This window comes from Ictidomys tridecemlineatus, chromosome 4, assembly GCF_052094955.1.
Source record: "Ictidomys tridecemlineatus isolate mIctTri1 chromosome 4, mIctTri1.hap1, whole genome shotgun sequence".
NCBI classification, from domain to species: Eukaryota; Metazoa; Chordata; class Mammalia; order Rodentia; family Sciuridae; genus Ictidomys; species Ictidomys tridecemlineatus.
In genome coordinates this window covers 177,661,934-177,689,889 of record NC_135480.1, presented here as the reverse complement: position 1 = coordinate 177,689,889, position 27,956 = coordinate 177,661,934, and the positions used below count along the sequence as shown (strand labels likewise).

The following is a 27,956-nucleotide window of genomic DNA, read 5'->3' as shown; positions in this document are numbered from 1 at the left end:
CTCACTTCTTGATGCCCTCGGGATCAGGCTCCTCCCAGCTCCCTATTCCACTCTCCCTGGCCTGGGGCTTGTTACCTCACAGTTCCAGGGGGCTGCTGCGCCCTGTCCCTGTGCCGTGGCCTGGGTGGAAGAAGCAGAAAGGTGGGCTGCAGAGCTGGCTCCCCCCGGGGCGTTAGAGCACGGGGTCTCAGGTGGCTCCTCACTGGGGCAGGGGCTGGGAATGTGCCATACTTTACTTCCACGTCTCAGTATCTCTGAAATTAAGGTGGCTTGTGTCACAGGGTCAAGTTTGCTTTTTCTTTTTAATTTCTTGCTATGGAGAATTTCCCATATTCAGAAAAAGAGACAAGAACACAGTGTGTCCAGGGCCTGCTCTCTGTATCTGTCAATCCAGAGGGCCAGTGTTGTCCCCCACCCTCCACCCACTGCTCCTGCTTTGATGGCCCTGGAGGGGACCTCAGCGGCGTGCCCCTTCATCCATGAGTTTCTCTGAATCACCAGGAGGGTCAGCTGGACTTGGGGTGGCCAAGAACAGGCCGGCCCAGAGACCTCCATTGTAAAGCCTGATGCTCCAACCAGGTGACCCTGGCCTGTGTGGGGAGCAGCAGGTGATGTGCAGCTGCCCCTGGGTCCCAGCTCCGCAGGTGCTCGGTGCTGGTCAGGGCAGGGCCGCTCAGCACCCCAGGCTTGCTGTGGACGGTCTGGGTCTGAGGGGCCAGGAGGAAGGGAGGTGACCACTTCCCCAGGGCACCAGTGATGGCCCTCTTGCTGCCTTCCAGGTGGACCAGCGGGTGCTGCAGGACCTCCTCTCAGAGAAGCTGCCCAGGCTGATGGCCCACCTGGGGCAGCACCGCATCGACCTCTCCCTCGTCACGTTCAACTGGTTCCTCGTGGTCTTTGCAGACAGTCTGATCAGTGACATCCTCCTGCGGGTCTGGGATGCCTTCCTATATGAGGGGACCAAGGTAGGCGCTGCTGGGCCCGAGCTGGTCCCCCCATCCCTCTGTCTTGACTCTGCCCTTGGAGAAAGGAAAACAGTGTCCACCTGGCAGGACTGCAATCGTGAAGTGCTCTAGCGCCTGAGGGAAGGGGCACTTCTGCCTCTGAAGATGCGCCCTGAGGTTGCCCAATCGCTCCCTGAGAGGGCACCCAGCATGACCAGGGATGCACATCCCCTGCCTGTCACCCAGGCCCCTCCTTCCTTCCTCCTGTGGTCTGAGCCCTGCACTGAGGGTGGAGCCTGGGTCTGGGCCAAGCCCTGCCCTGACACTGTGAGGAGACCCAGGGCAAATACCCACCTCCCACAGACCCATCTAACAACACAGTTTGGGGTTTTTGTTTTGTTTTTTACTGGGGATTGAACCCAGGGGCACCTTACCACTAAGCTACATCCCCAGCCATTTTTTATTTTTAGCCATTTTTTATTTTTTATTTTGAGACAGCCTCACTAAGTTACTTAAAGATTCACTAAGTTGCTGAGGCTGGCCTCGAACTTTTGATCCTCCTGCCTCAGCCTCCTGTGTTGCTGGGATTACAGGTGTGTTACCATGCCACACACTATACCGTGTTCACCCTGAGAGGTCCACCAGACGCAGTGCATTGCTTGTCTTAGGGAAGTCCAGAGGTAGAGCTAGAACTTCATCCAAATCCTTGCCTTTGAAGCTGTGCCCTGCTCAGGGTCCTCAGCCTCCCTCACTTCCTGTGTCTACCCCCATGTTGTGCCACTAGGCCTCCCTCTCTGCAGCCTTCCCAGGGACTCCAGGCTGCCTGGCCTCTGGGTTTCCTCCCTCTGGGGATTCTGGCCCACACTATGCCACACCTGAGCCCCAACTGTGCCCCCAGGTGGTGTTCCGCTATGCCTTGGCCATTTTCAAGTACAACGAGGAGGAGATCCTGCGGCTGCAGGACAGCCTGGAGATCTACCAGTACCTGCGCTTCTTCACCAAGACCATTTGCAACAGCAGGTGAGGGTCTGCCCCTGCCCCCAGGTGGTGATTCTGGTCCTCCATCATAGGTTAGGTGTCTGGAGGGAAGTCCTGCCCCTTGGTGATCCATCCTGCCCTTAACCTGGCCTTCAGACTCTGCATGCAGCTTTAGGTGGTGTGTGTGCTGGGGATCGCGCTGGTGAGGAGCACCCAGGTGCTCTGCCACTCGGTCCCAACCCCTGCCCAGTCTCAGTGCTCGCCCACCTTTCCCTCCCTGAGCACCCGGGGCTGTGAATCTAGAAAGCAGATTGTTTGAGTTTCCAGAACAGCCCTGCCTCTAGGCTTGTGCCCTGCATGCTTCTGTTAGAATGCCTCCGTGCCACCTCCCCACCTTGCCACCTCCCCTCTGCCTGTCAACTTTCATTCACTCTTCAAAATTCAGCTCACCTGTCACCTCTTCAGGACGCCTTCCCCTGCCAACCCCTCCTACTGGGCGAGGCACCTCTGAGGTTCCTCCCTATGGGTCAGTTCTCTCTGGGTGGAAAGGGCTTCTCATGTTTCCTGCCTACAAGTCATGCTCCCCAAGGGCAGGCACAGGGCCTCTGTGGTGGGAAAAGTGTCCATACACCTGAGCTGACTGTGTGCCCCTCTCAGGAAGCTGATGCACATCGCCTTCAGCGACATGAACCCCTTTCCCATGAAGCAGCTGCGGCAGCTGCGGGCAACCCACCGGGAGCGGCTGGAGGCAGAGCTGCGGGAGCTGGAGCAGCTGAAGGCCGAGTACCTGGAGAGACGAGTGTCCCGGGGCAGAGCAGTGACCGAGGGCTGCGCCAGTGAGGATGATGGGGACGGGGATGCCTGACCTGGCCACTCCCCTAGGCAAAGCCTTTTCACCCTTGCGGGCAACCCCCCAGCCCCATCACCATGTGACCTTCTTTCATGCACACGCACCAGGGAGGCCATGCGCTTCTCACCTCCCCACAGAGCAGGCCGGAGGGCAGGCCAGCGGGATAGTCTTCATGGGGCCGCCTTGGGCATCCTCTAAGTTATATCTATAAACCAGTGTCTATGCTGGAGACCACCCACAAGCTTTGGGAGTCACATACTTCTCAGTGTCCAGTTGTCCTTGGTAGGGCCCTGGGGGCCCGGGTTTGCCACCCCCAGCCTTTCAGCTGCTGTTCCAAGGTGACCCTGCAGGGCATGTCTCCTGGTTCCTGCGGAGCTTGGGGCCTGAGTCATGAGGACACCTGTCTTTCAGGACAGCAGATCCCCGTCAGTGCCCACCAGGTCTGTGTCCAGGCCACCCCCCATACCAGGGTCTGGTTTCACAGCCTGCACCTGGATCCTCTTTCTTCTTTTTTGGGGCTCCCCGGAAGAGCTCTTCTGACCACCGAGGGGATCTGGGCATAGGGGCTGGGCAGAAGCCCTGGTCACACACCCACTCTGACCTGCGGCTGCCCCTGCTACTGTCAGCTTTCCTGCAAAGGTAGCTGGGGGCGGAGTGTGGTGGCAGTGGCCCTCCACCAAGCCCCCGGCCCCCCAGGGCAGGGCTGCTCCACACTGCTGACCGCTGAGCTCAGGGCTTCTGTGCTTCGTGGTCCCAGGCTCAGGGACAGCTCTTCCCAGCTTTCCCAGGTCTTTCTCAGCAGACACACACTGTCCCCACCCAAGGCAGGGACGGAGACTGCACACGGGTCACAGTTCGTTCCTCAGCAGCACCTGTGATCATGCGGGCAGAGCCCTGGGCCTGGCTCTCCAGCACCTGCTGAGGCACTTTACCACCAGTTTCCATGGAATGTGCTGGTGGGGGGGGCAGGGTCCTGGCAGCACCCTGGCAGGGAAGGTCGGTCACCAGGGTGGCGAGGGAGCCAGGAGGGCAAAGGAGATGCTGCTGGTGTTCACACAGAGAAGAGCCCCCAGCCCCAGCCAGCACCCCCAGTGAAGGAAAGCACCCAAGTCCGCGTGCTCTGCTGACTCCGCTGAAACTCACGTTCCCCCTCCAGCAAAAACTGCCCCATACCGCTGCGGCACCATGGAGGACACAAGCTGTGTACAGCCTATCCGCTGGCCAGAGTCCCCAAGGTGCTGGGCAGGACAGATTCACGGGGACAGTACACACAGGTACATGGAATTCATGGATGACACCGTCTCCTCCCTCATCTGGAACTCAAAGCCCCATCCAGAGAGTGATGTGCTGACCTTGCTGGAGTCAGAAGAGGCTCGGAAGCTTTGCTGAACTTGCTGCTGGGCCCTGGGTACCTACTACTTGGCTGATGGTTGGCAACTGTTAAATAAAGCATTTGTACTATATATTTAAAAAACACACAAGCAGGGCACGGTGGCGCATGCCTGTGATCCCAGCAGCTTGGGAGGCTGAGGCAGGAGGACAAGGAGTTCAAAGCCAGCCTCAGCAACTTAGTGAGGCCCTGAACAACTCAGCAAGACCCTGTCTTTAAATAAAAAATAGAAAAGGGCTGGGGATGTGACCTAGTGGTCAAGCACCCCTGGGTTCAATCCATGGTACCCCCCAAAAAACCCCACACACCCCAAAAAAACCACTGATCAGGCAGAGGGCTGCTGCTCCCTCCTGTCCTCCATCCCTCTGCTTTCCCCATTTCCTCTTTCCTGTTCACTCCCTTTCTTCTCCTTCCCATCACCCATTTCCCCCTCCAAACTGCCCCTTTCCACTCCCATCGGAGCTGGGGCTCTGCATAGAGCAGAAGCCTCAGCTCTTCTCCCAGCCTGGAAAGGTGGGTGGTGCCCTGCACTGGGCCAGCTCTGCCGCCTGTTTCCTTTCTGGCTGCATCTTAGAATCCCCTTGTAGATTTTTTTAAATTGGGGGCTGGGAATGTGACTCAGTGGCAGAGCACTTGCCTAGCATGCCCAAGGTCCTGGGTTCCATCTGAATTACCACACAAAACAAAAACAAAAATAAATTTTAAAACAATGTGGGTTCTAGACCCTAGATGCAGGCTGTTGTGGAGCCTGGGTGGTCCGATACACTGGGAGCATCCGGACCCCTGGACAGTGAGGACCGGCTACTTCCTTCGGCCCTGGGGAGGGGTGCTGGGAATGAGAACTTCCTGTTCTGCAGCACCTACTCACCCAGTCCAAGCTCAGGTGATGGGGCACAGAGATGCTGACTAACCTGTCCAAGTCACACAGCCTTGCTAGGTCCCGGAGGCCCTGACTGCAGCCAAGGAGGGCCCCTGCCCACTTACCTGCCTTCTGTGGGACCTAGAACACCTCTCACAAGGACAGGACTGGGGGACTGGACTGGCCTGGCCTCTGGCCTCATGTGGACACACTATGGGGCTTGCTGAGCAAGGGGGAAAGGAGAAGGAGCTTCCAAATTGTTATCCCAAGCTGGAATTGTGGCGCTGTCCCTTAATCAGAGATAAGCAAAGGGAGCAGACACCCACAGGACAGTGAGGATGCAGCAGACGGGTCCCCACCCCAGCGTGTCTGAGCCTGCTGCCCCTGCTCCCCTCCCCCTGCTCTTCCTAGAGGGCGCCTGGGCCCACCCCTGGTGTCAGGTTCCGGCCCTGCACCACAGCTGTCTCCCCTTCCCCAGGGGCTGCTGCCTTCCAGGGCTGGAGGATCAGGTGCCCCAAAGCCCCTCCTTCCTACCCCAGGGGTGGGCCTTCCAAGCATCCCTCCCCAGACCCTCAGCCCCCAGCAGGCTGAAGTGCAGGCCCTCTTCTCCAAGGGAGGGAAAAGAGCCCTGGGGAGCCTCTGAACAAAGGAGGAGGAAGGGCCTGGGGGACTCCCAAAGTGGGATCGCCCCTGTTCAGGGCTTCCATCCCCCAGCAGAACCTCACCCCAGGTGCTGACATCTCATTTCTCAGCTCCCTCCTCTGTGGATGCAGGGCCATACTGTACAGGAAGCTCCATGAGAGCAGATAGATGGAGAGCTCCCCCACCCCGACACACACACACACACACACACACACACATCTGTCCTGGTCCCACGCCGGTAGTGGACAGTGAGGACACCCTGGTCAATATGGACACCCTGGGACGAGAGGGCTCCTGGCCCCTCCCAGTCAGCACCAAGTTCCAGAGGAAGGTGCTGGCTTTGGAGTCAGCCACCCTCTGTGGTATTCCGACCAGGCAGGCCCCTGGTAGGTCAAGGCTCGCTCAGGCCTTAGTTTCCCCAATATGCGATTCAGGGGGCGGTCAAGCCGCCTTCCATGCCTAGACCAGGAGAGGGAGCAGAAAAGGAAAGCCCCCCTTTTGCATCCCACCCCACAGCAACCCTAGGAAGGGTCCCAGGCCGTGTCTTGCATAGGCCTCCTCTCTGGCTTATGGTCAATATGCCACAGACCCCAGAGAGGTCCCCATTAAACCAGCCTGTCCCCAAACAGTCCAGGCCACTATCCATCCTGGCACAGGCTGGAGAGAGGCTGATGCAGGCTGGAAGGGCACATCCACAGCGCATCCTGGGAGGCTGGGCAGGAAGGCAGCACTAAGGGAAGGAGAGGAGGGGCACCAGACACTGCCCAGGCCCTGAGGCAATTAAGACATTCAGAACCTCAACCTGGGAAAGGTTCTAGACACTGAGCTTGAGGAGAACCCCTCCAGCTCTGGGCAGGGGAGTGGCCTGGTGATCTGAGTTCAAAGCTGCAGGCCTTGGCCCTGGATGTTTAGGATCATTGATAGCCTCACCCCCCACCCCCACCAAGTACTTGGCCATTCTTTTTTTTTTTTTTTTAATTGGTTGTTCACAACATTACAAAGCTCTTGACATATCATATTTCATACATTAGATTGACGTGGGTTATGAACTCCCAATTTTTACCCCAAATGCAGATTGCAGAATCACGTCGGTTACACATCCACAATTTTACATAATGCCCTATTAGTAACTGTTGTATTCTGCTACCTTTCCTATCCCCTACTATCCCCCCTCCTCTTCCCTCACATCTTCTCTCTCTACCCCATCTACTGTAATTCCTTTCTCTCCTTGTTTATTTTCCCATTCCCCTCACAACCTCTTATATGTAATTTTGTATAGCAATGAGGGTCTCCCTTCATTTCCACGCAATTTCCCTTTTCTCTCCCTTTCCCTCCCATCTCATGTCTCTGTTTAATGTTAATCTTTTCTTCCTGCTCTTCCTCCCTGCTCTGTTCATAGTTGCTCTCATTATATCAAAGAAGACATTTGGTATTTGTTTTTTAGGGATTGGCTAGCTTCACTAAGCATAATCTGCAGTACTTGGCCATTCTAAGTCTCAATTTTCTTATCTATGAAATGGGAGTATCAATGGCTAAGTAAAAAGGTTGATAGGGTCAAAAGTAACAACGTATGTAAAGTAGCATAGCTTACTCTCCTATTCATTCAACAATCACGTATTGAGTGCCTACTATGTGCCAGGCACTGTTCTAGGTCTTCAGGATGCCCTACTGCACAAGAGCTGTTCTCAAGAGAGGTGGTGTGTGATCTTAAGCTAGGTATCTCACCTCTCTGAGCCTCAGCTTCCTTATCTGTAAAACAGATAAGAGTATCAAACTCACAGGGGTGTATGATAGGTAATGCACATCACATGCTGGTTCAGTAAGTGTGAGGTAGTGTTATTAAAGGCAGGGCCTCCCATCTCCACCCACCATTGCCTAACGTCCTCAAGGCTCAAAGTTGGCAAGACTGAGCAGCAGCGCCCCCTCCTGGCTACGGGGGAAAGGAGTCCTCCTTGACGCTCAGTGGCGGTCCAGCTTGGGGAGCCTGGGGGACCCTCCAGGAGCCCGGGTGCTGGGAGCTCTTCCCCGAGCCGGTCTCTGAGCACGCAGGGAACCCGGGAGGGCTCTTCTGATCTAGTTCTCAACCGGCCTCTGAGGCAGACGCGGTAACTGCCTCCACTTCGCCAAGGGGGATGCTGAGGCTCCGGGAGGCCGAGTCCCTGGGCCCACGCCACCAAGCGAGGAGACAGCCAGGCGGGTCTGACGGCCCCGGCCTCCGCTGGGTCTCAGGCAGCCGGCCGCCAGCACCGCATCGTGTGCGCGCCGGGGTGCGCGCCTGCTTCGAGCGCGTGCGCACCCGGAGACCAGCCGGGGGACCGGGAGCGCGGGCCGCGGCGGGCGAGGGGCGGGGCCTGGCCGGGACCCGCCCGCCCCGCCCACCCGGCCCCGCCCTCCGGGCTGCAGGGGAGGCGGTGGTGCTGCGCGCGGGGACTCGGCGGGTGGCGCGGAGCGCGGAGCAGGAGCCGGACGCTGCCGCCGCCACCGCCACCTGCGCGGCAGTCAGCAAGGTAGGGTGGCCAGCGCCGGTGGCCTGCCGGCCGCACCTCCGCGGTCCGCGCGCTGGGGCGTCGGGCGGGACGTGCGCGATGCACCTCCGGCTGCAGCCCCGGGAGAGGGAGGGATGCTGGGTTTGGCTCGCCGCGGGGGACCCGGCGGGGCGCGGAGACCGGGCTACCAGCCCCTCCGCGTGACCTTGCACAAAGCCCTGCGCCTTTCCTGGCTCAGTTTCCCCATCGAGATAGCGGACGCAACGAGGTCCTCGCCCTGGCGGGCTGTGGGGAGCGGCCGCCCCTAAGTGTGGGTCCCGACGGCTTGCGGCCCGCACGGGCACTGGCTGCACCGCCCGCCCGCTCCCTCCCCACCCTCCCGCGGCGAGGCGGCTCGCCCTGGGCGCGGCCAGCCGGTCCCGACAGGCCCCTGCTGTGGCTCGGGTGCCCCATTGAACCCAAGTCGTGACCCTCCCTCTCTTGGCTGGATGACGGATTGGGCCTCACTTTCCCTGCACAGGAAACAGTGGGGGGATAAGACATCCCCAGGTCCCTGTCGCGCCGGCCTGGGCATGCGGGTGGGGCGGGCAGAGTGCGTGCCAAGACTGGCTTCGTCGTCTGAGGCTGGAGGTGGCCGGAACTCAGCCACAGAGCTGCTTGACCAAACCCACGCAGACACCCACCTGCATGTAGGAAATAGGGTAGGATGGACTCTTCCATGCCCTGGCTGTCTGTCGGAGCCCAGTTCTGTCCAGGGCCACACCTGGATCCTAGTGACAGCACAGGGAGTGCCATGTCTCCGTGGGATTGATGGGGCGAGCTCCTGACAGAGGGGCTGTGGTTCCAGGCTCTCTGGGTGTAGACTTCTGGCATGGGCCCAGCCCCTCTGTAATATCCCTCTGCAAGGTCTTGCTGCTCTGTTGCACACTCCTGAGGATGGGGAGGTCACTATCTGCAAACTGAGTGGAGATCTGCTTCCCAGTCACTGTCCCTCCTGCTGGTCTTGCTAGAGGTCTAAGGATACCATCTGACCCCTCCCTCCTCACCTTGAGGCAGTGGTTGCATCCCTTAAATCTGCCATCACCAGGCTGAACAGCCCAGGCACAGCAGCCTCTCTGGTCAGAGGCAAAGGGAGCAAAGGCAAGAAGAGAGCCCTGAGGTGTCTGCTCTGGCCCCAGCAGGCTGTGTGGACCCCCCTGTGCATCTCTGCTGCCTCCTGAAGTTCCTTGCCCCTCCTGTGATCTCTTGAGAAAGCTGGAGTGAGAGGAGGAGCCTAACCCCTCTCCAGACCCTTCTATCTGAGAAATCAGAAATTTCTGGAAATCAGACTTCCGGTCTCTCCTGTCCCCTTCATGACCTGCCTGTCACCCAGGAGTCCTGAGGCCATAAAAAGGGAGGGGCGTCTGAGCAGGTGGTGAACTCTGTGTCACCTCAGGTGTTCAGAGGCTGGACGCGGGCATATTTCGGGGGCAGTGGGATTCCAGGGCTGAAGTGGAGTGATCTGACTTTGCCCTGTGGCCTGGATGGAGCTGCCCAGGACTTGGAGCTAGACCACGGATGAGTGTTATTATCCCCCCTCGTAAAAGCAGACTAAGTATACATGCTGTCCCAGGAGGCTTGCCCCAACCCACGGGCCTAAGTGTTACCTAAGTCTCCTGTCTTCTGTACACAAGTGTTTATCTGGACCCCGTTTTCCTGCTCAGCTGGTTCAAGCCATTTCTTCCTGATTTGGAAGCATGGCAGATTCTGGTTGTTAAAAAGTCATTCCATACTAATTTTCTTTTTACTTATTTTTTATTTAGTTTATTTATTTTGGGTACTAAGGATTGGACCCAGGGACTCTCTACCACTGAGCTACATATCCAGACTTTTTTCCTTTTTATTTTGAAACAGGGTCTAGCTGGATTGCCCAGATGGCCTTGAACTTGTGACCCTCCTGCCTCATCCTCCTGAGTGGCAAGGCGGGATTGCAGGTGTGCGCCACCACGCCCAGCTGTATACTAATGCCTTCTAAATGTACCATTGGAATATCACACCTGAAAGGGGCCTTAAGGAACCATCTCATTCAACCACTGTATTTTAAAGATGAGTGTCCCCTGTCCCTGGAGGGGATGTCACTGGTTGAAGTTTTACAACAAACCTTCCACTTAGTCCAGGAATCCTAATTTCAAAACTAGAGTGTATCTTTTTAAAAAAAAAAAAAACAAGCAAACAAACAAACAATTTAAATTAGCAAAAGTAATATAAAAGGATAGCTGTGCCCGAAAGGTTGTAGAGCCACCTGTGGCATTTGGTCTTGTGGGGTGACGGGCAGGCTGTTAGAAAAGTCCATGACAATGATCCTGCCTGCCCTTTGTTCCTAGGCTTCTACTTTAGGGACTTTACCCTAAAGGAAGGCACTAGAGAGAGATGAGGTGGTGCTGCTGTTATCTGTAAGAAGCTGTCCTGTGGTGAAGCCACTCCCCATGGGTCACCTGAGGCTTCCTAAACATTTCCTTTGAAAAAGACACCTTAAAAAGTAGCAAGAGTAAAAGCTGGCCTTACCAAGGACTGGGTGGCGTAGCAGTGTCACCCAGAAAAAAGGCTGTGATACTAAAGTCAGTGAGGTAGATTCCAGGGTGGGCTCCCCCCCCCCACCCACCCGCTAACCTTGACTCAATCCCTGCCCCTCCCTGGACCTGTTTCTCCCAGCTGTGCCATGGGCGTCAACCTAGCGGTGGTTGGATTTGTTTCAGCTTTGGCAATCCAGGAGTTGGACTTAGTGAAGACCTGTAGCAGGGCCTGTTACTGAAGGGAGCAGTGAGCAGGTGGCAACCAGGGACAGCCCAGCCTCCCTCCCCCATCGTCAAATGGATTCCCTTAGAGTGGACAGGCAGTGCCTTAAACACACACACATTCTCTCTCTCTCTCTGTCTCTCTCTCTCTGGTTCCAGGAATTGAACTGAGGGGCACTTAACCACTGAGCCACATCCCCAGCCCTTTTTTATTTAGTTAGAGACAGGGTCTCCCTGAATTGCTTAGGGCCTCACTAAATTGCTGAAGCTGGCTTTGAACTTGCAATTCTCCTGCCTCAGCCTCCTGAGCCCCTGGGATTGCAGGCGTGTGCCACCATGCCTGACACTTTTGCTGCTTTCTAATGGCCAGAGCTTGGGTAGAGCGGGGTGCCTTTCTCAGGAAGACCTGGGATAATGTAGACAGAGCTCTGTCGTTTTTCCATCTGTAGCTGGTGTAGGCAAAGCTTTGCCATCTTGCCGGGTCTGGAGGGCCAAGTGACCTCACTCCGATGGGCAAACATTTTTCAGGTGTCCCCTGTGCCCGGCCCTGAGGTGCTGTGGGACGCCTCTTGGGTTATAAATGATGTGAACCAGACAATATCTGACCATTTTGACTTACAAAAAAAAAATAGCAATTTCACTTGATTCAGCCTAAGTGGAAAAAGATATAATTAAAGATGTAATTACCGTTCCTTACTATAATTGGGAGATGCGCAGGGTGCGGCGGGGATGGGGAAGGTGTGATTATGAGCTGGGAGAAGTCGAGGAGGAGGGGCCTGGGAGCCTGCTCCAGGGATCAATGGTGACATTGAGGATGGGGATGTCCACTCACGCAGCACCTCCCTGCCTGTTTCTGTCCCAAGGGCTTCCCACCACCCCTTGAGTCATTCAGGCCAATCCTTATGAGGCACCTCCACTGTGCTAGGAATTTTCTAGGTGCTGGGGTTAGGGGCGAAGGTCTGATGGTAAACAACACAGGCCAGCAAAGGTCTTCCCTGAAGGAGGTTAGATCAGACAGGGAGAAGAGGCAGCAAAGAACCATGGTACCTAGAGCCGGGGAAATGAGACGGCGCAGGGCCGAGCGTCCACTGTGGTTTTCCACAGGGTGGTCTGGGGGCTCATTGAGAAGGTACCCTTGGGGCGAAGGCTTGCTGGAGTGAGCTGGACTGATTTCTGGGGGAGCAGCCTGCCAGTGGAGAGAAGAGCCAGTGCCAAAGGACCAGGAGCTAGGACCATGCCTGACCCTTCTGTTCAAAGAAGAGCAGACAGACCAGAGGGAGGGAGGGAGGGAGGGAGGAGGCCAGGTCAGAGAGGCCGCGGGTAAAAATCGAGGGAACCTGCCCCAGGTTCAGCATGGAATCCTACAGGTTTCTGAGGGAGGCACTATTTTTATCCCTCCTTTTCAGTTAAGAAAACAGGTTCAGAGAGGTTAAGTAACTTGCTGAAACGGTCTCACAGAAGCTAGGGCTTTTGGTCCAGGGCCATGGGGAGCCATGGCAGGCTTTTGAACAAGGCGGGGGCATGGCCAAGCTCGGATGTTAGTGCGATTCCTCTGAGGTTGCTGTGTTCTGGGTGTTTGCATCCCTCTAAAAATCGCGTTGGAATCCCGAGCCCAAGGTGGCAGTGCCAGGGGATGGGACCTTGGCCTCGTGATGGGGTTAGTGCCTTTATAAAAGAGGCCCCGGGAGACCCTCACCCCTTTGCCACGTGAAGACAGCATCCTCTGTGACCAGGAGGCAGGCCCCGGCCAGACACAGAGCCTGCCGTCTTGTCTGGACTTCAGCCTCCAGAACCCTGAGAAATGCATTTCTGTTGTTTACAAGTCACCCGTTTATGGCGTTTTGTCCCAGCCCCTAATGAACAGAGGCAGGATGCAGAGAGAGGCTGTGGACATAGTCCAGCCCAGAGTGGTGAGTGTGGGCTTGGATGGTGGTCCTGGGGACAGGGGATCTGCTGCATCTGTCCTAGGGGAGCAGCTGGGGGGCCAAGGTGGGCTGGGTTGGAAGAGGGACAGCAGGCTGGCTCAGGGCTCCTTAAACTCCTATTAACACTTCTGCTCCAAGACGTCTTAAGATTCTAACCCACCATCCTCATGCCATGCACAGGGAATATACTGTTATTTATTACTATTCCGTCTTTAAAAGGGTGTATTATGTTGTATACAAATTGTATCTCAATAAAGTTAACTTATAAAGAAAGTACATTTGTTTTTTTTCGACTATCAATCCTTCATGATAATGGAGAAAAGATAAGAAAAGGATAAAAAAACAGACAAAATAAATTTCCCAGATCTTTTCTCATTCCAGACAATATAAACACTGAAAGTGTTTACTTTCAGTCTTTTTCTACTATTGTCCCCATTTTACGGATGAGTCCCCGGCTGGGTGGCCTGTCCAGGGGCTCATTTTTGTACCCATGTCATCTGCCTCCGGTGTCCAGGATTTCCAGTGCTGTGCTTTATTGACTGGAGGCGAACCCCAGAAGGTCACCTCCCCCCGTCCCACTCCCAGCGTGATTCCCCAGGAAGGGAAGGGAAGGCCCGTGGAAGGCAGGGCCTTGCCCAGTACCTGTCACCTACTCAAATACAGGAGGTCTCAATCCCATAAGAAGAAATTAGGAGCTGAGCACTTGTTCAAGATTGAGTGACAGCTGCGTCCATCCTGGCCTCCAGCCCACGGTTTGCAGGTGGCTGCCCACAGGGAGTGCTGTGGACTGCGGGGCAGCCTGGATTCCCTGAGCCCCAGAGTCTTAGCCCTCAGCCAGCCCTGGGAGGTGGCCAGGTGAAGGGGAGGGAGTGTCTGGGCCTTTGCCAAGGTCACTGGCCCCTGGGAGGTGTCTCCTGTACTCTGACTGTGCATTTATTTCTGGCTTCTGTGCCAGCCAACTCCTGGGGCTGCCTGTGCCAGGGATGCAGCTCAGGCTTCCAGCCCCAGCTCAGCCTAGTGGCCCTGGGCCAGTCTCCCCTGCCTCCCTGCACAGTGGCATCATAATGGCGGCAGCCACAGGCGGGAGGGAGATGTGAGTGCTTTGCCTGGGTGTGGCCCAGGGCGGCGCTCAGCGGACGGTCAGCTCCTGTGGCTGTTCCTGAGGCTGCCCCAGGTGTCCTGGCTGGGGGACTGAGCCCACCGCAGACAGAGCCTCCTGCCCACCTCCCTCCCACCACACCTGGCTGCACCAGGTAGGGCCCGGCCAGTGCAAGAGGAGCCAGAAATGAACCTCAAGCAGAGGTTTGGAGTCCAAAATTGCAGACCAGAAGGGACACAGCGGAACGAAAGGACCCAGCCCGCTAAGGAAGGAGACCCCGCCCTGCCACCAGCCTGCTCCCTTGGCAAGTCCTGCCCCTTCTTTAGGCCTTGGTGTCCTCATCCGTAACATGGTAAAGGGGGAGAGTACTTCCCGCCTTACTGATCTCTACCCTAGTGAGATTCCTCACTAGGAACACGGAGGTTCCTCCCTGCTTGGGAGGGTGGGTGTAGGTAAGCCGGACCTGTCCCCCTGGCCCTCCAGGGCTCACTGGGGAGCTGTTGTCATCTCAGGGAAACATTCAGCCTGGGGCGAGGGGTCCAGGAAGGGTCCCTGCAGAATGCGATGCCTGGGGTTGTCTGGGATTTGTAGTCGGACCCCTATGGAGGGGAGGAAAACATGGACGGACATTGGGTAAATCACTCCACCTCCCTGACCTTCTGTCTCTTCCTCTGTAAAGTGGGGATAATGAATACCTGCTCTGCCTAACTGATCGGGGTTGTCGTAGGGCTTAAACCTGGATAAAGGGCATGGAAGCATTCCTATGAGCTGTAAAATGCCAGGCACCTGTTCGTTGTTGTGATTTCTGAAGCCCTGGAGGCTGGGGGGAGGGGAATACCAGGCCAGCATCTGTGGCGGGAGGACTTCTGATCTGTTGTCAAAGGCCTACGACCAAATGTACAGGGACCGACAGCCGCCTCTGACATCACAACCCTTGATTTCAGAGCTCCAGAGTATTTCTGAGCCAGGGTGTGGCCTTGCTTGAAGGGACCAGGCTGAGATCCAGTGACAGATCACAGATCTGCTGGGGATGGGGGGCAATGTCCATGACACCCTCCAGGCCCGGCCCTGCCTCCGAGACCCGCCTGAAGGGGGCTGTGGGGTCAGGTCAGGTGGAAGGAGGGAGCACGGGTCATAGGGGACCTAAAGAGAGGTCCCAGGTGTCCATTTAACTGGAAAAGCTAGCGAAAGAGTAGACGTGTGTCATGAGCCTGTTTGGGTTCCAATATGGGGAAAAAAATAGATACTTATTCTGCAGATGTGACCATAGAAAAACACGTTCTGGTATCAAGCTGGTCGTCGGCAGGTGTTCTCCTCAGTCCTGTCTATGTTTTGGAATTTTGGACACAGTGGACGTCGTATTTCTTATTTCTTTATTTTTAGATGTTGATGAACCCTTATTTTATTCATTGATTGATATGCGGTACCCAGAATCGAACCCAGGGCCTCACACATGCCAGGCCAGTGCTCTGCCGCCCAGCCGCAGCCTTGCCTGATGCAGAATCTGGCACCATGTCTACGCGCAGCATAGGTCACAGCCAGCTGCAGGGCAGGTGGCGTGGTGCTCGGGCCGGCGTGACATCGCCAGGCTGGAGGGAAGGAGGTGAGAGGACCTGGGCGAGCCCCGGATGGCATCCTCAGTGCCTGCCTCTCGGAACACTGGGGGCAGAGCCCGGGGGGCTTGATGAGGAGCCCCCTGGAGGAGAGGTCTCTGGGGTCTCTGGGGCTGGGTCCAGGGCTCTTCTCACAACAAGGTCCGGGTTTAGGTGGGCTGCATCCAGAGCGTCGTCAGCAGAACACCCGGGCCCCCGGCATCCACCAGAGCATGGGGTCAGAGCAAGAAGGCAGGTGTCCTGCTGAGTTGGACTGGGCAGACCCAGGTGGGCACCAGCCTGGGCAGGGGCCTGAGCCTCTGGATCTGTGATGCCTCGGGGACCTGAGCCGTGCCAGACCCCAGGAGGCTGTCAGCTCTGTGCCGGGAGGTTCTGGGTCTTTGGCCTCTCTGCAGAGGAAGTACAGAGACTAAGCGGCCAGCACCGTTCATTGAAGGTTGGGTTCCATCCGTTATTTTATAATCTATTAAGCAGGAAAAAAAGAGCAAATTGGAAGTCACATCCCAGTTTTTTTCAGAAATGCCAAGATGGAAAAACTGCGTTTTGGAATCCCATGGCACGTGGCAGGCCCCACCTAGACGCTGAAGTGGATTCCCACACTTTATCCTCACAGCAGCCTCCTAGTTAGAGATTCTTGTTCTCTTTTTACAAGTGTGAAAGCAGGGGCCCAGAGAGGTTCAGTGACTTTCAAAGGGCTACACAGCCCGCAAGAGGCCAAGCGAGGATTGAACCTGTTCTCACGAGATTCTACCTCTTCTTCCTCATTTCACCTCACCCCAGCCCCCTGCCAAATGCTTGACTTTTGGCCCTTGGAAGAAGAGATGCTCACAGTTCAGATATGCTCTGGCGGCCTGGAGGGCCAGTGGCAGGTGCAGGAGCCTGAGGAGGGCGGGAGATAACATCAGGCAGGAGCCCAGGGCTGTAGGCTCTCACCAGCCTCTGTGCTGAGCACTCCCGGGAGTGGCTTGGCCTCTGGTCCACCCTGGAGGAAGGCCACAGGGATCCACCCCACACATCCATCCTGGAACCTTGCCCCGGCCGGCCCATTCATTCAATCCCCAAAACGCTATTTTTCAATTTGGCTTTTTGAATAGGACCTTTGTTCGTGTATTGATCACTTTTCTGCGTGTGAAGTGCACGCCCCAGTGCTGGGGGTACAGAGCAGAGCAGAGCAGATGCGCCTTCACGGGCTCACAGGCCAGAGGGGACTTGGATAGGAATTGTCTAGTCCCACAAAACCTGGGGCAGAGAGGGAGTAAAGATGGCAAAGTGGATGCTTAGTCCGGGGTCAGAGGAGAAGGCTGCGCTGATGAAGGAAGTGTTGAGCTGAGCTCTGAAGGATGAGTAGGGAGTGAGCAGTTGAGGCTGGGGGATGGGGCATCTGATAGAATAAATAGCCTGTGCAAAGGCCCTGGGGCTGGGGGAAGGGGACCTTTGAGGAATTAAAAGCATCCTGTGTCTGTCGCTCAGATCCCTGGCAACAGGCCAGGCTGGAGAAGTAGAGCCCTGGCCAGGAAGTGTGGTTTGCTCAGATTTTCATCTTTTGAAAAGATCTGGGGCAAGAGGCTTGATGACTAAGACCCAGTGACCAAATAAGATGCAGTGGTCCCAGCCGTGGGGGTGGACTAGGTGGACGGGCTGAGAGAGCTGGAGGATAGGGTTAGTGACGGGCTGGCTTCGGGGACAAGGTGAAAAGGCCACGGGGTCACCCCTGGGTCCTGGCTGGTCCGCAGTGCCCTTCACACGCCTGAGTGGGCACCCCGGGATCCCTGAACTACAGGGCGCCAAGTCCTGTAGGGTCCACTGACCACCCAGGTCTCAGGCCCCCAAGCAGAACCCTCCAGAGTGTCACTGGGAACTGAGGACAGACAAGCGGCAGCCCAAGAGCTGGGTTGGACTCGTCCCCATTTTGCAAATGAGGAAGCAGCGGCTCCTCAGAGAGCCACAGGGAGAGGCACTGAGCCGGCCAGGGCCCAGGGGCTGCCTGCTTTTGCATCCAGAACGGGTTGTTTGTTTGTTTGTACCAGGGATTGAACCCAGGGGCTTTTAACCACTGGGCCACATCCCATGTCCCCAGGCCTCACTGAGTGAGTTGCTGAGGCTGGCTTTGAACTCTGCCATCCTCCTGCCTCAGCCTCCCAAGTTGCTGGGATTACAAACATGCGCCACAGCACCCAGCCCAGCATTGACCACCCAGGTGACCATGGACAGGTGGCACCGTTCGGGGGTCCTTGCCCTTCCTGTGAAGTGACAGGTAGACGGGTGGGTGTCTCCCATCTATTGCAGCTTGAACGTTCCCACTGTCTATTCCCGGGGCTTCCAGGGTGAGGTATGCTGTCTAGGGGGCAGGCGCCATGTGACCCCCCACACACAGACAAGGAAGGAACTCCGTGTCTGGGGTTGGTCAGGTGTGGACACACGGACTGTCACCTTCCCGCGAGGGCGTCAGGCAGCCATATCTCATGTGGTCCAGAAGTCTCCGGGGAGAGAGGAAGGTGACAAGGACTCCCTGCCCCCACCCTAACCTGGTTCATTCATCCAGGTGAACCCAGGTTGGACCCACAGATCAACTGACCACTCCTCACTATCCCTCACAACATGGACGAGGGTTTCTGAAAGATTCCTGCTGGAAACCTGTGGGTTGGTCGTCCCGATCGTGTGGCACCTGAGGACAGGCACACATGAGAGTGGACCCTGGTCTTCACTGGCCACCGGACAGGAGAAAGGTCTGATGAGAAGCCAGCCCGAGATTTCACTTTTTTTTTGGGGGGGGGGGTCGGGGGACGCTCTTTGACATTCAGGTTGACAGTCCTCTGGATAATGGTGAGGTCTACTGATGGCGTCGCTGGTAGATAATATGGAATGTTGTGGGGGCGGGGCGGGCAAGCCCGATTCATTTTCCCTTTGGAAGGAGCAAATGATCAGAAGCGTTCAGAGCTCCCTGCTCTCGGCTCCTGGTTTCTTCTTTGAGGGTGGCCCGGCTCGGTTCTGCAGGACTGTGGGGCAGAGGAAGAGACCTGGGGGCTGCCCTCGCTCCTGACCCTCCGGAGCCCCACCTTTCCAGCCCCAGCCACCCTCTGGGGAAGCGGTTCACCTTTCCAAGGCCTGAACCTGGGGCGGCCCCCCACCTCTCAGTTCCAAGGCCTTTCTTCTTCTCCTGGCCACCCTTGGAATTTGTCCCTCCACAAACAAGCTTCCACTCTTACAGCAACACAGATAAGGAGCAAAATATTTGGTTCCGTATCCAGGCACAGGATGAAAGGAAACTGTGTTCCGTGTCTCAGAGGCCCCCGGACACCCAGGCTGGAGACCTGGGTCTTGTCCCTGGTTCTGTCCTGGGCACGCTCCCTCCACTGCCTTCCCGGGGACTGGAGAGCCACTGTTCTGAAGGGTGGCAGCAGCTGTCCTTTTGGGAACCGGCTCTGCTGAGTGGTCCTCAGCCCGGAGGGCTTGAGTGTGCTCTGGGATCCCGAGGAGGTGGGCATAGCTTGGCGCACTGTGGGAAGGCAGCCAGACGGGAGGAGAGGGAAACTGAGTCTCACGAGAAATACCCCATCCTCGGGCAGAGCCACGCTGGGAACAGGGTCAGGGTCAGTGTGCGAAAGGCTGTCACGGGGCTGAGAGATGAGGCAGTGGGGAGATGGGAAGGAGAAGCAGCTCAGCCCTTGGGCCCTTCTTCCCCAAAAGGGATGAGTTCCCACACTAGCCCGACTCTGACTGTAAGATGGAAAGGTATGAAAACGGGGGCAAGGTGCCCACCTGGGTCCCTGACCCTGGGCGACTCTGGGATATGGTATCTGGTTTTTGCTCTCAGGTAAGAGTTTGAGAGAGAGAAGAAGAGAGTCTGAGGGAGAATTAGATTCAGTAAGAATTGGGCTTCCGCAGTGGGGTCAGCGCTGATCGCTGGAGGTGGGCACGGGCTTCCTCTGTTTTCCTCTAGTTAAGGGGGAGTTGGTGCCTCTGGGGGTGGATGACCCCCACCCCCAATCTTTAGCTGCTTTGATGGGAAATAATTGACCATAGACCCTGCTGCAGTTTCAGCCCTGCTCGGAGCCCACGGTCATTTTGCTCAGTGTTCCTGCAGCCTGGGCGCACAGCTCGAGGAGTTTCGGGCAGGCCCAGCTCACCGAGGGGACCCCAGAGAAGTCACCGTGATGTCCTTGTTTTGAGTTCTGTTATTTAACAGGTATGCAGTCGGAGCTTACCCTGTGTCAGGCAGGGTTCCAGCGCTCGCAGGTGTTAACTCATTCACTGTCACCGTCCCCTGATGTGCAGATGAGAAAACCCAGGTGTGTGCAGGTGACCTGTTGGAGCCCAGCGGGGGGGGGGGGGCCTTCCAACTAGGTTCCCCAGCCTTTCCAGATGCCTCTCCTGGGGTCACACTCTGTCATAGATCAAACTAGCATGTTGGCCTGCGTGGTCCCTGCAGCCACAGGAGGAGCAGGATACGCACTCCCATTCTGTAGCCTGGGGGTAGGGGGCCCCAAAGGGGTGCTGACGTGTACAGGGTCACACAGTGAGCTGGGGTGGAGGTGACTGGAGCTGGGCCCCTTCCTTCACCAAGAGGGAAGTCGGTGGGAAGAGTCACCCCTCTGTCTGGGCCTGGGGGAAGGTCGCCCAGGCGTGTCCTCAGGGGCAGGCTCCTTATCTCCCCGGAGTTCTGGGAGGGGGGAGTGAGCAATCAGGGGCCCCGTCTCTAAATAAAACATAAAAAGGGTGGGGGAGATGTGGCTCAGTGGTTAAGCACCCCTGGGTTAAATCCCCGGAACCAAAATAAAATAAAATACTCAGAGTCAGACCCAGTGGCGCACACCCGTAACCCCAGCCACTCAGGAAGCTGAGGCAGGAGGATCGCAGGCGTGAGGCCAGCCTGGGCCACTTAGTATAGACCTTGTCTCACAATGAAATGAATAGAGCTGGAGATGCAGTGGTTCAGTGGTAAAAGCGCTTGCCTAGCCTGTGTGAGACCCTGCGTTCAATTCCCTGGGCCATAAAAAGTGAAAAAGAGACACCCAGGTCCTTCATTGGCCTGGGACCTCCGGCTTGCTACCACTTATGGAGAATTTGCTCCATGGCAGGGCTGGGGCTCTGTGAGATCCTTGGTGCGTCACAACCGCTGCTGAGAGGCAGGGCCCAGACCTGGAGGCGAGTCTGGATCCGTAGCCAGATCTCTCTGCCTCTGCAGCGCAGGTCTCAGGCACCTGCCTACTGTCCACCCAGGGGATGCCCAGCTGTGGCTGGAGGGGCTGCAGAGCCCCCGAGGAGGAGGACTGGACACCCAGTTCTTGAGTGCAGGCTGTGAGCAAGCCGTTGAGCTATGGAGGGGAATATGTGAAAGACAGCGAGCCAAGAATCAGCCTGAGAGCTCCCGAGTCAGCAGGTGGTTGTGTGTTCCTGAGCATCTGGAGTCAGCTCCAGCTGATGACAGGATGCACAACCTCAGGAAAGGGACTGCGCTACTCTGAGATGAGGTCTGGAGCTGCATCTGTGAAACGGGGTGGTCGTGAGGAGTCAACCGAGACATGAACAGGAGGGACTTGGCTGATCAGACGCAGGGCTGGACAGCAATGGCTCTCTGGATGTGGTCCTGGTACCTGCTGCTTGGTGGACACCTGGGAACTTGCTAGAAATCCAGATGCCCGGGCCCCGCCCCGACCTGCTGAATCAGAAGCTGGAGGGTGGGGTCTGATGAGCCAGGTGGTAATCAGCCGTCCCAGGGTCTCTGGTGTTACCCGATGCTGTGAAGCATTAGCAGACGTATAATGAGAAGCTGGCTCTGTCCCAGCAGACAGGGCCACCGACACCTCTCCTGTGCTCGTCTCATCCTCATAAGCCCTGGCGTCCCGCACTTACAATTTTAGGAGAATCCTCGTGGGCCGTTGCCCTCCCCGGCCTGCAGGCTCAGCCTGAGCAAGAGATTTGGGGGGGGGCTGGGAAGGCTGGCGACTGGAGGAGTTCCTTCCTCCCCTCCTTCCTACCAGCTGCCGCAGCCCCTCCCCAGGGAATTGATTAAGTTGAGCAGCGGCATTTATCTCCATGGTAATAAGCAGGTGAAAGAAGCAGAAGAGAATTTCCCATCATCCTCCTGTGTGGGCTGGGCTGGGCTGGGAGGTGGGTGTTGCCCAGCATCTGCAGGAGCCTGCAGGCCCTGGGTCCTGCCTGGGGACTCCAGTAATGGGCAGGCACAGGTCTTCCCTCCAGAGGCCAACCCAGGAAGCCTTCGGAGTCCTCCTCCTCCTCCTCCTCACTCTGCTCCAGAGCACCTCTAGCCAATCAGAGCCAGGCACAAAACAAAACCCACTGTAATCTCCTCCTTGATCCCAGCCCAAAGCCCAAGAGAGAAAATCCTTCCCAGGCTTGTTAATGGCAAGGGCTGAACTCATCTCAGCGCCGACCACGTTATAACCCCAGTTACCAACTCTGATGACCTCAGTTGTCTCGAGTGTCAACTCCTCGGCTGGCATTAGAGCCCTCGCCCAGCCCCTGTCCAGCGGTGGCTCCCGGCCCTGGCCCTGACACCAGCTTCCCACTCTCACCCCATGAACTGCAAGCCCCGGGCCATCTCTGCACACCGAGGATGGCCAGATGCCAGGGCTGCACGCCTGGGCTCAGGCTTCCTCAAACGCGCCCTCCCAGAAGGGCCCTCAGACCCAGCTTCCCCTCCCCTGCTGAGCTGCAGCTCTGGGTGGCTCGCTCTGTTCGCCCTGCACGGAGCTTGCTGGCTCCCCACTGACCTGTCTGTGTACTGAAGACCCTTAAGGTGACCCTGGCTGGGTTGCCCTTGTCTCTGCCCCACAGTGCCCACCATGGTGCCAGACTCAGAGGGCTCCCGTGAGCCCCGTGGGACTGACTCTGGGCTGACAGTCCCTGAAACAGGCAGATGGTGGGTCCACAGGGCTGTGGCCAGTGGCCTCCCCAGGCTGGGGCTGCGAGGGCCTTGGCCCTGCCCGCTGCTCCCTCTCTGGGCCTCAGTGCCCCTCCCTGTTCAAAGACAGCTCTGGGCCTTCTGCTCCAGGGAGTGGACCGCGAGCAGGAAGTGGAGCCTCCAGGTTTTCAGCTTCCTGCTGGAGTCCTGGGAACCCCCTGCCACCCGCCATCCGTGACCCTTGTTGCTCGAAACTCCCAGATAAGGAGCTTGTGGGGCCATAAACCTGGAGTTTTGGTCAGAGCCTCATTTGGGGAATAAACAGGAAGAAGTTCTGTGCTGTGTCTCCAGAAGGTCCAGACAGCAAGGGGACCATCCCTCCAAGGACAGGAACAGCGGACAGGCGGACAGCTCTGCCGCTCCAGTGGGTCTCGGGAGTGTCTGGCACCTGCAGGCGAGCCCCCAGCACATCTTCAGCCTAACAGGTGGGCAGGGGTATGGCCAATGTATGGATGGAAAACCAGAGAGGGTGTGAAATGTGCCCAAGGTCACAGAGCAAATTGGTGCCAGAATTAGGACACTTCAAGCTGCCGGCTGGCTTGCTGTAAGGACAGCTCCAGCCCCTGGTTTTCAGTGCCCAGGGGAGGGTCTGGGAGAGGGGGTGGTGTGAGAGAGAGCTCCAGCCAGGAGCCGAGCTGGCTGCCTCTGGGTTCCCAGGAACGAGGGTGGGGCCATTGGGAGACCGTCCTCTGGCTGGGTGGGCAGGTGGAGGACAAAGAGGAAACCCAGGAGCAGAGAAGGAAGGGGGAGGGGAGGTGTTTTGCCCCCCTAATCTCATTGACCCTTCCAGACCCCCCCCCCCAGGAGTGTAGACATCAGGACTCCTTTTAAGATGCACATGCTCAGCTGCAGGTACCAATGCGGGGTGCAGGACTTGAACCCAGGGCTTTGCTCTCCCAGCCCTGGGCCACATCCCTGAATCTGAGGGTGGGCCCTCTAGGGTGGAGAGGCCCCCTGGAGGTGGGCGGAGGAAGGGGCAGCTGCGGAGCCCAGCCGAGTGCCAACCAAGAACTTGCCCTGCGTGGTTCCAGGCAGGGAAGGAGCGGGAGCAAAGATGGTGCCTGGGAAGCCTGACGCTGGCGGGTGTGAGGAGACACAGATGGGAGGTGGGGGCGGCCGGCCTCCAACCCAGGTCCAGCCTCCAGCCAAGGTCCAGCCTCCGACCCAGGTCTAGCCGAGAGCTTTATTCTGAACCTGGGCAAAGGACAAGAAAAGAGGCCTGGGGACGGTGGGGAAGAAAGAGCAGCCACTCAGACCCCTGCCTGAGGGGAGGTAGGCAGCAGGGGCCAGCTGGCGGGGGAGCAGACCGCCCCGGAGGTGCCAGCCCCGGCTGCTGGCCCTGGACAGTGTCAGATGTCAGGAGGAGGCCTAATCTCATCAGGGAGAAAGAGGCTCTGCCTGGCTGCCGCATCTGTGCTTCCTGTGGCCTGCAGGAGGCCTGGGCTGGACCGGGGTGGGGGGCGGGTGGGGGAGCGAGGCCTGGAGACAGGACTGTTGTCCTTCGCTGGCCGCAGATGGCTCTGCCTGCACTGTGACGTTTGAGGCAGTCAGGGTCCTGGGCGGCTGAGCCTGTCCCTCTGCCTGGGCTGTGCTGAAGGAGAAGCCAGAAGGCTTCCCACCCCTCACTCCCACCCGTCCACCGGGACCAGGGCACACAGAGTAGCCTGGTCCTCTGAATTCCTCTTTTTTTTTGGTATTGGGGATTGGACCTGGGGTGCTTAGCCACTGAGCCACATCCCAGGCCTTTCCATTTTTTTTATTTTGAGACAGGGTCTGCTAAGTGGTCTAGGGCCTCGTTGAGTTACTGAGGCTGGCTTTGAACTCGAGATCTTCCTGCCTCAGCCTCCTGAGCCGCTGGGATTCTAGGTGCGCACCACCATGCCTAGCTTGGCCCTCTGAGTTCTTGACCCATGGGGGTCTGTTCCTCACCCAGTGGCAAGCCCTGGGGGCCGCGCGGGGGTGAACTGCTGTGCAGCAGTGCTTTGCACTTTCTGATTTGGGATTTTTTTACTCTGACCCCCAAAATGTTGGGCCATCAGCACATAACTGTACCGGTCACGTCCTAAATCTAATCTGAGTGTCCTGTAACCACCAGGACCACAAACAGCCTTGCTAGCTAACGTGTTGAGCACTAAGTATGCGCCAAGTCTCCCTCCCTTGCTTAATCATTAGGACAGCCTATGGGAAAGTGGGGTCCTGACTCTGATCCGCTCACCTTCGCGTTGGATGGTGGGCAAGCTTCTTCACCTCTCTGTGCCCTAGTTTCCTCATCTGTAAAAAAAAAAAAAAAAAACGGGATGATGATCGTCTTTGTGGGGCTGCTGTGGGGGTTGAGTTCACGCGTGGAACCTTCTTACCACGTGTAAGTGATAAAAGTGGCGTTGGTTCTCTGTGGTTTATCACCCTACCTGAGGTTCCTGGTAAGGAAACAGGCATTAAGTAACTCACCGAATGTGGCAGAGGCAGGAAGTGACCCAGCGGTGCTGTCCAGCAGAAGTTGCTGCAGTGAGGACCGCGGTCATGCTGTATCCCGTGACCACATGGGGCTGCTGGGTGCTGGGAAACGTGGCCGATGTGACCAAGGAGCTGCAGTCAGCCTCTCGTGTGATTTCAGTTAGTTTTCACTTTGGAGGGCATGTGTCTAGAACCTTCCGTGTTGGACAGAGCAGGCTGGAGCCAGGATGTAGACCCTTGCAGTCAGTCCGCGGCGCCTGGGCCACCTTGGGGTCCCTGCCTCTTCCTCACTTCAGTCTTTTGCACAGAGACAGAGGGACCACCCCCCGTCCACGCCGTGTGCCTGCCACGCGCTCCCCGAGCCCGATCCAGGCGCCCAGGACCTCGGGGAGGCTGGCTGCTGACTAAGAGAGCCTCGCGCTGCTGTCCCACCTGGGAGGGGACAGTTCCTCGGGATCATCGGTGTCCACAATCGTGGCGCTGGTCGCCGGGACTCTTATCTGCTCGGTCTCTTCAGGTCTGTTGAGGGACCCACATCTTCTTTTTAAAACACTTGTTGCTGTGGTGACATCTGCCTCACCTCACGTTGGTCATTCCGAGCGTGCAGCTCAGTGACATCAGGGACATTCACGTTGTGCAGCTGTCACCCCACCCTCCAGAACTTTCCCATCTTGTAAAATGAAAGCTCTGAACCATTCAGCCATAACTCCATTCGCCCCCCTCCCGCCCCCGTCCCCCGGCCACCATTCCACTGTCTGTCCCGGTGACTTTGACTACCTCATGGAAGTGGGATTCGGTAGTGCTGGTCTTTTTGTGACTGGTTTATTGCACTTGGCATGATGTCCTCAGGGTCTGTCCATCTTGTGGCACGTTGTGGAATCTCCTTCCTTTTCACAGCTGATTAATATTCCACTGTATGTCTGTACTAGCTCTTGCTTAATTACCCTTTCACCCCTTGATGGACACCTGTTTGCTTCCTCTTTTTAGATAGTACAATAATTCGGTTATGAACACAGGTATACTGACAGCTCTTCAAAACCCTGATTTCTATGGGGTGGGATGTTGCAGGCCTGTAATATTAATGAGTCAGGAGGCTGAGGGAGGAGGATCACAAGTTTGAGGCCAGCCTTAATAACTTAGTGAGACCCTGTCTCAAAGAATTAAAAGGGCCAGGGTGGTAAAGCACCCCTGGGTTCAATCCCCAGGACTTAAAAAACAAAAAACAAAAACAAACAAACAAAAAAAACACCCAGAGGGGAATTGCTGGCTCCTATGGTAATGTTATTCTTAGTTGTTTTGAGGAACCAGCAGCTACTTCCCACAGTGGCTCTGCTGTTTCAGGCTCCCACCGACAGTGCCCAAGGGTTCCAGTTTCTGCATATCTTCATCAAAGAAATGCACGTGACTTTGTGTTTTTTTGACAGCAGCTGTCCTATTGGGTGTGAGTGGCCACATCTCATTGTGGTTTTGATTTGCTTCTCTCTGATGATTAGTGACCTTGAGCTTATTTCATGCTTAGTGGTCATTAGTGCATCTTCTTTGGAGAAATATCTCTTCCAGTCCTTTGCCCTTTTCAGATTGTTGGGTTTTTGTTGTTGAGTGTTAGGAGTGCTGTGTCTAGTCTGCATATTAATACCTTACCGTTTGCAGAAATGCCGTTTGCAGGCTAGGCATGATGGTGCATGCCTGTAATCCCAGCAGCTCAGGAGGCTGAGGCAGGAGGATGGCAGGTTGGAAGCCAGCCTCAGTAACTTAGTGAGGCCTTCAGCAACTCAGCATGACCCTGTCTCTAAATAAAAAATAAAAAGGGGCTGGAGATGTGGCTCCGTGGTTAAATATCCCCGGTACCAAAAAAGAAAAAGGAAGAAAAAAAAAAAAACAACATTATTTGCAGATATTTCCTCCCATTCTATCGGATGCTAATTTACTCTTTTATAACGTCCTTGATGCACAGAAGTTTCTAATTCACACGAAGTCCAATTTGTCTGCTTCTGTTGCTGCTGCTGCCTGTGCCTGAGTGTCCTGTCTAGGAGATGACTGCTGATCCAGGGTCCTGAAGCTTCTGTTCTTCCAGTGCTGACGGTCCAGCCCAGGGCTTGGCACATGCCCAGCAAACGCCCAGCCTCTGAGCTATACCCCAGTCCGTCTCCAAGCTTTTGCCCTGTTTTTAAGAGTTTTATAGGCTTAGCTCTTTGGCCCATTTTGAAGTAATGTTATTAACCAGAATTTGATGGAAAGGATTTTTTTTTTTTTTTGATGCTGGTGCTGGAACCCAGGCCTTGCACAGGCAGGGCAGCCCTATCCCTGAGCCCGATGGGTGGGGTTTCCTGAGTTGGCCAACCCCATCCTTGTGCTTAGGGCCGTTTCTCCTGTGTGTGTGGGCACAGCAGAGACTTCATCAGTGGGGCTTCGCACTCTGGGGCACATCCCGGGAGGTCACCTCTTCCAGTGATGCTAAGGTTGGCCGTTGGGTTCAGGTGTTCCCAGCCCGACCCACCCATTACGCTGCAGCTCAGAGATGACCCCAGAGGGGCAGTGCCCCAGGAGGGTCCCACCCCGCCCGGACTGTGGGGATTGAGCATTGCACTTCTAAGGGGTGGCCCCGTGATGATGCCCGAGGGGGGCTCCCCCTTAACAGCCACCCCATTGCTCCCTTAGAAGTTTCTGTTCCTTTAGCCTTAATGCTCTTGGGATCCCCCGGAAGCTGCAGGAGTGCTAGGTCTGGCCCCACAGCCAGTGTCGCCGTTTAAATGATTCTGATGTGCGAATCTGGCAAACCACCCAAGGCCCCAGTCCTCCAGGTCACACCATCCCATCTCTCCCTGCACTTGGCCATTTCCCCGAGAGGGGTCAACAGGTGGACAGCAGTGACAGAATTGATCATCTGACCCTCCAGACCTGCACCTAGCCTAGGGCGTGACACAGAATGAGGACCCAGCCGACCCGGAGGCTTGATGATTGAGTCCACCCTGTGCAAACCTGCGTGCGCATTTAGGCTTTGGAATGCTCTGATCTGT

At 56.6% G+C, this 27,956-nt stretch overlaps 2 protein-coding genes across 8 annotated transcripts in view; both read left to right on the top strand.

Annotated features, from left to right (window-relative positions):
- Tbc1d2 (TBC1 domain family member 2) overlaps window positions 1-4,235 on the top strand; it is a 47,253-nt gene extending 43,018 nt beyond the window's left edge. For 5 of the 6 annotated variants that reach the window (XM_078047863.1, XM_078047865.1, XM_078047864.1 and 2 more), the window contains 3 exons: window positions 780-965; window positions 1,843-1,964; window positions 2,580-4,235. In XM_078047863.1, the coding sequence (XP_077903989.1) occupies window positions 780-965; window positions 1,843-1,964; window positions 2,580-2,787 (516 nt within the window). In that variant the 3' untranslated portion in view covers window positions 2,788-4,235. Of the gene's footprint in view, window positions 1-779; window positions 966-1,842; window positions 1,965-2,579 lie in introns of those variants that run through there. The other variant, XM_078047866.1, reaches the window with a different exon arrangement.
- Window positions 4,236-8,047: 3,812 nt separating this feature from the next.
- The window catches only part of Coro2a (coronin 2A), a 52,264-nt gene continuing 32,355 nt past the window's right edge, over window positions 8,048-27,956 (top strand). The window contains exon 1 of one of the 2 annotated variants that reach the window (XM_078047862.1): window positions 8,048-8,170. The gene's annotated coding sequence lies outside the window, so the exon portion shown is untranslated. Of the gene's footprint in view, window positions 8,171-22,615; window positions 22,911-27,956 lie in introns of those variants that run through there. The other variant, XM_040286088.2, reaches the window with a different exon arrangement.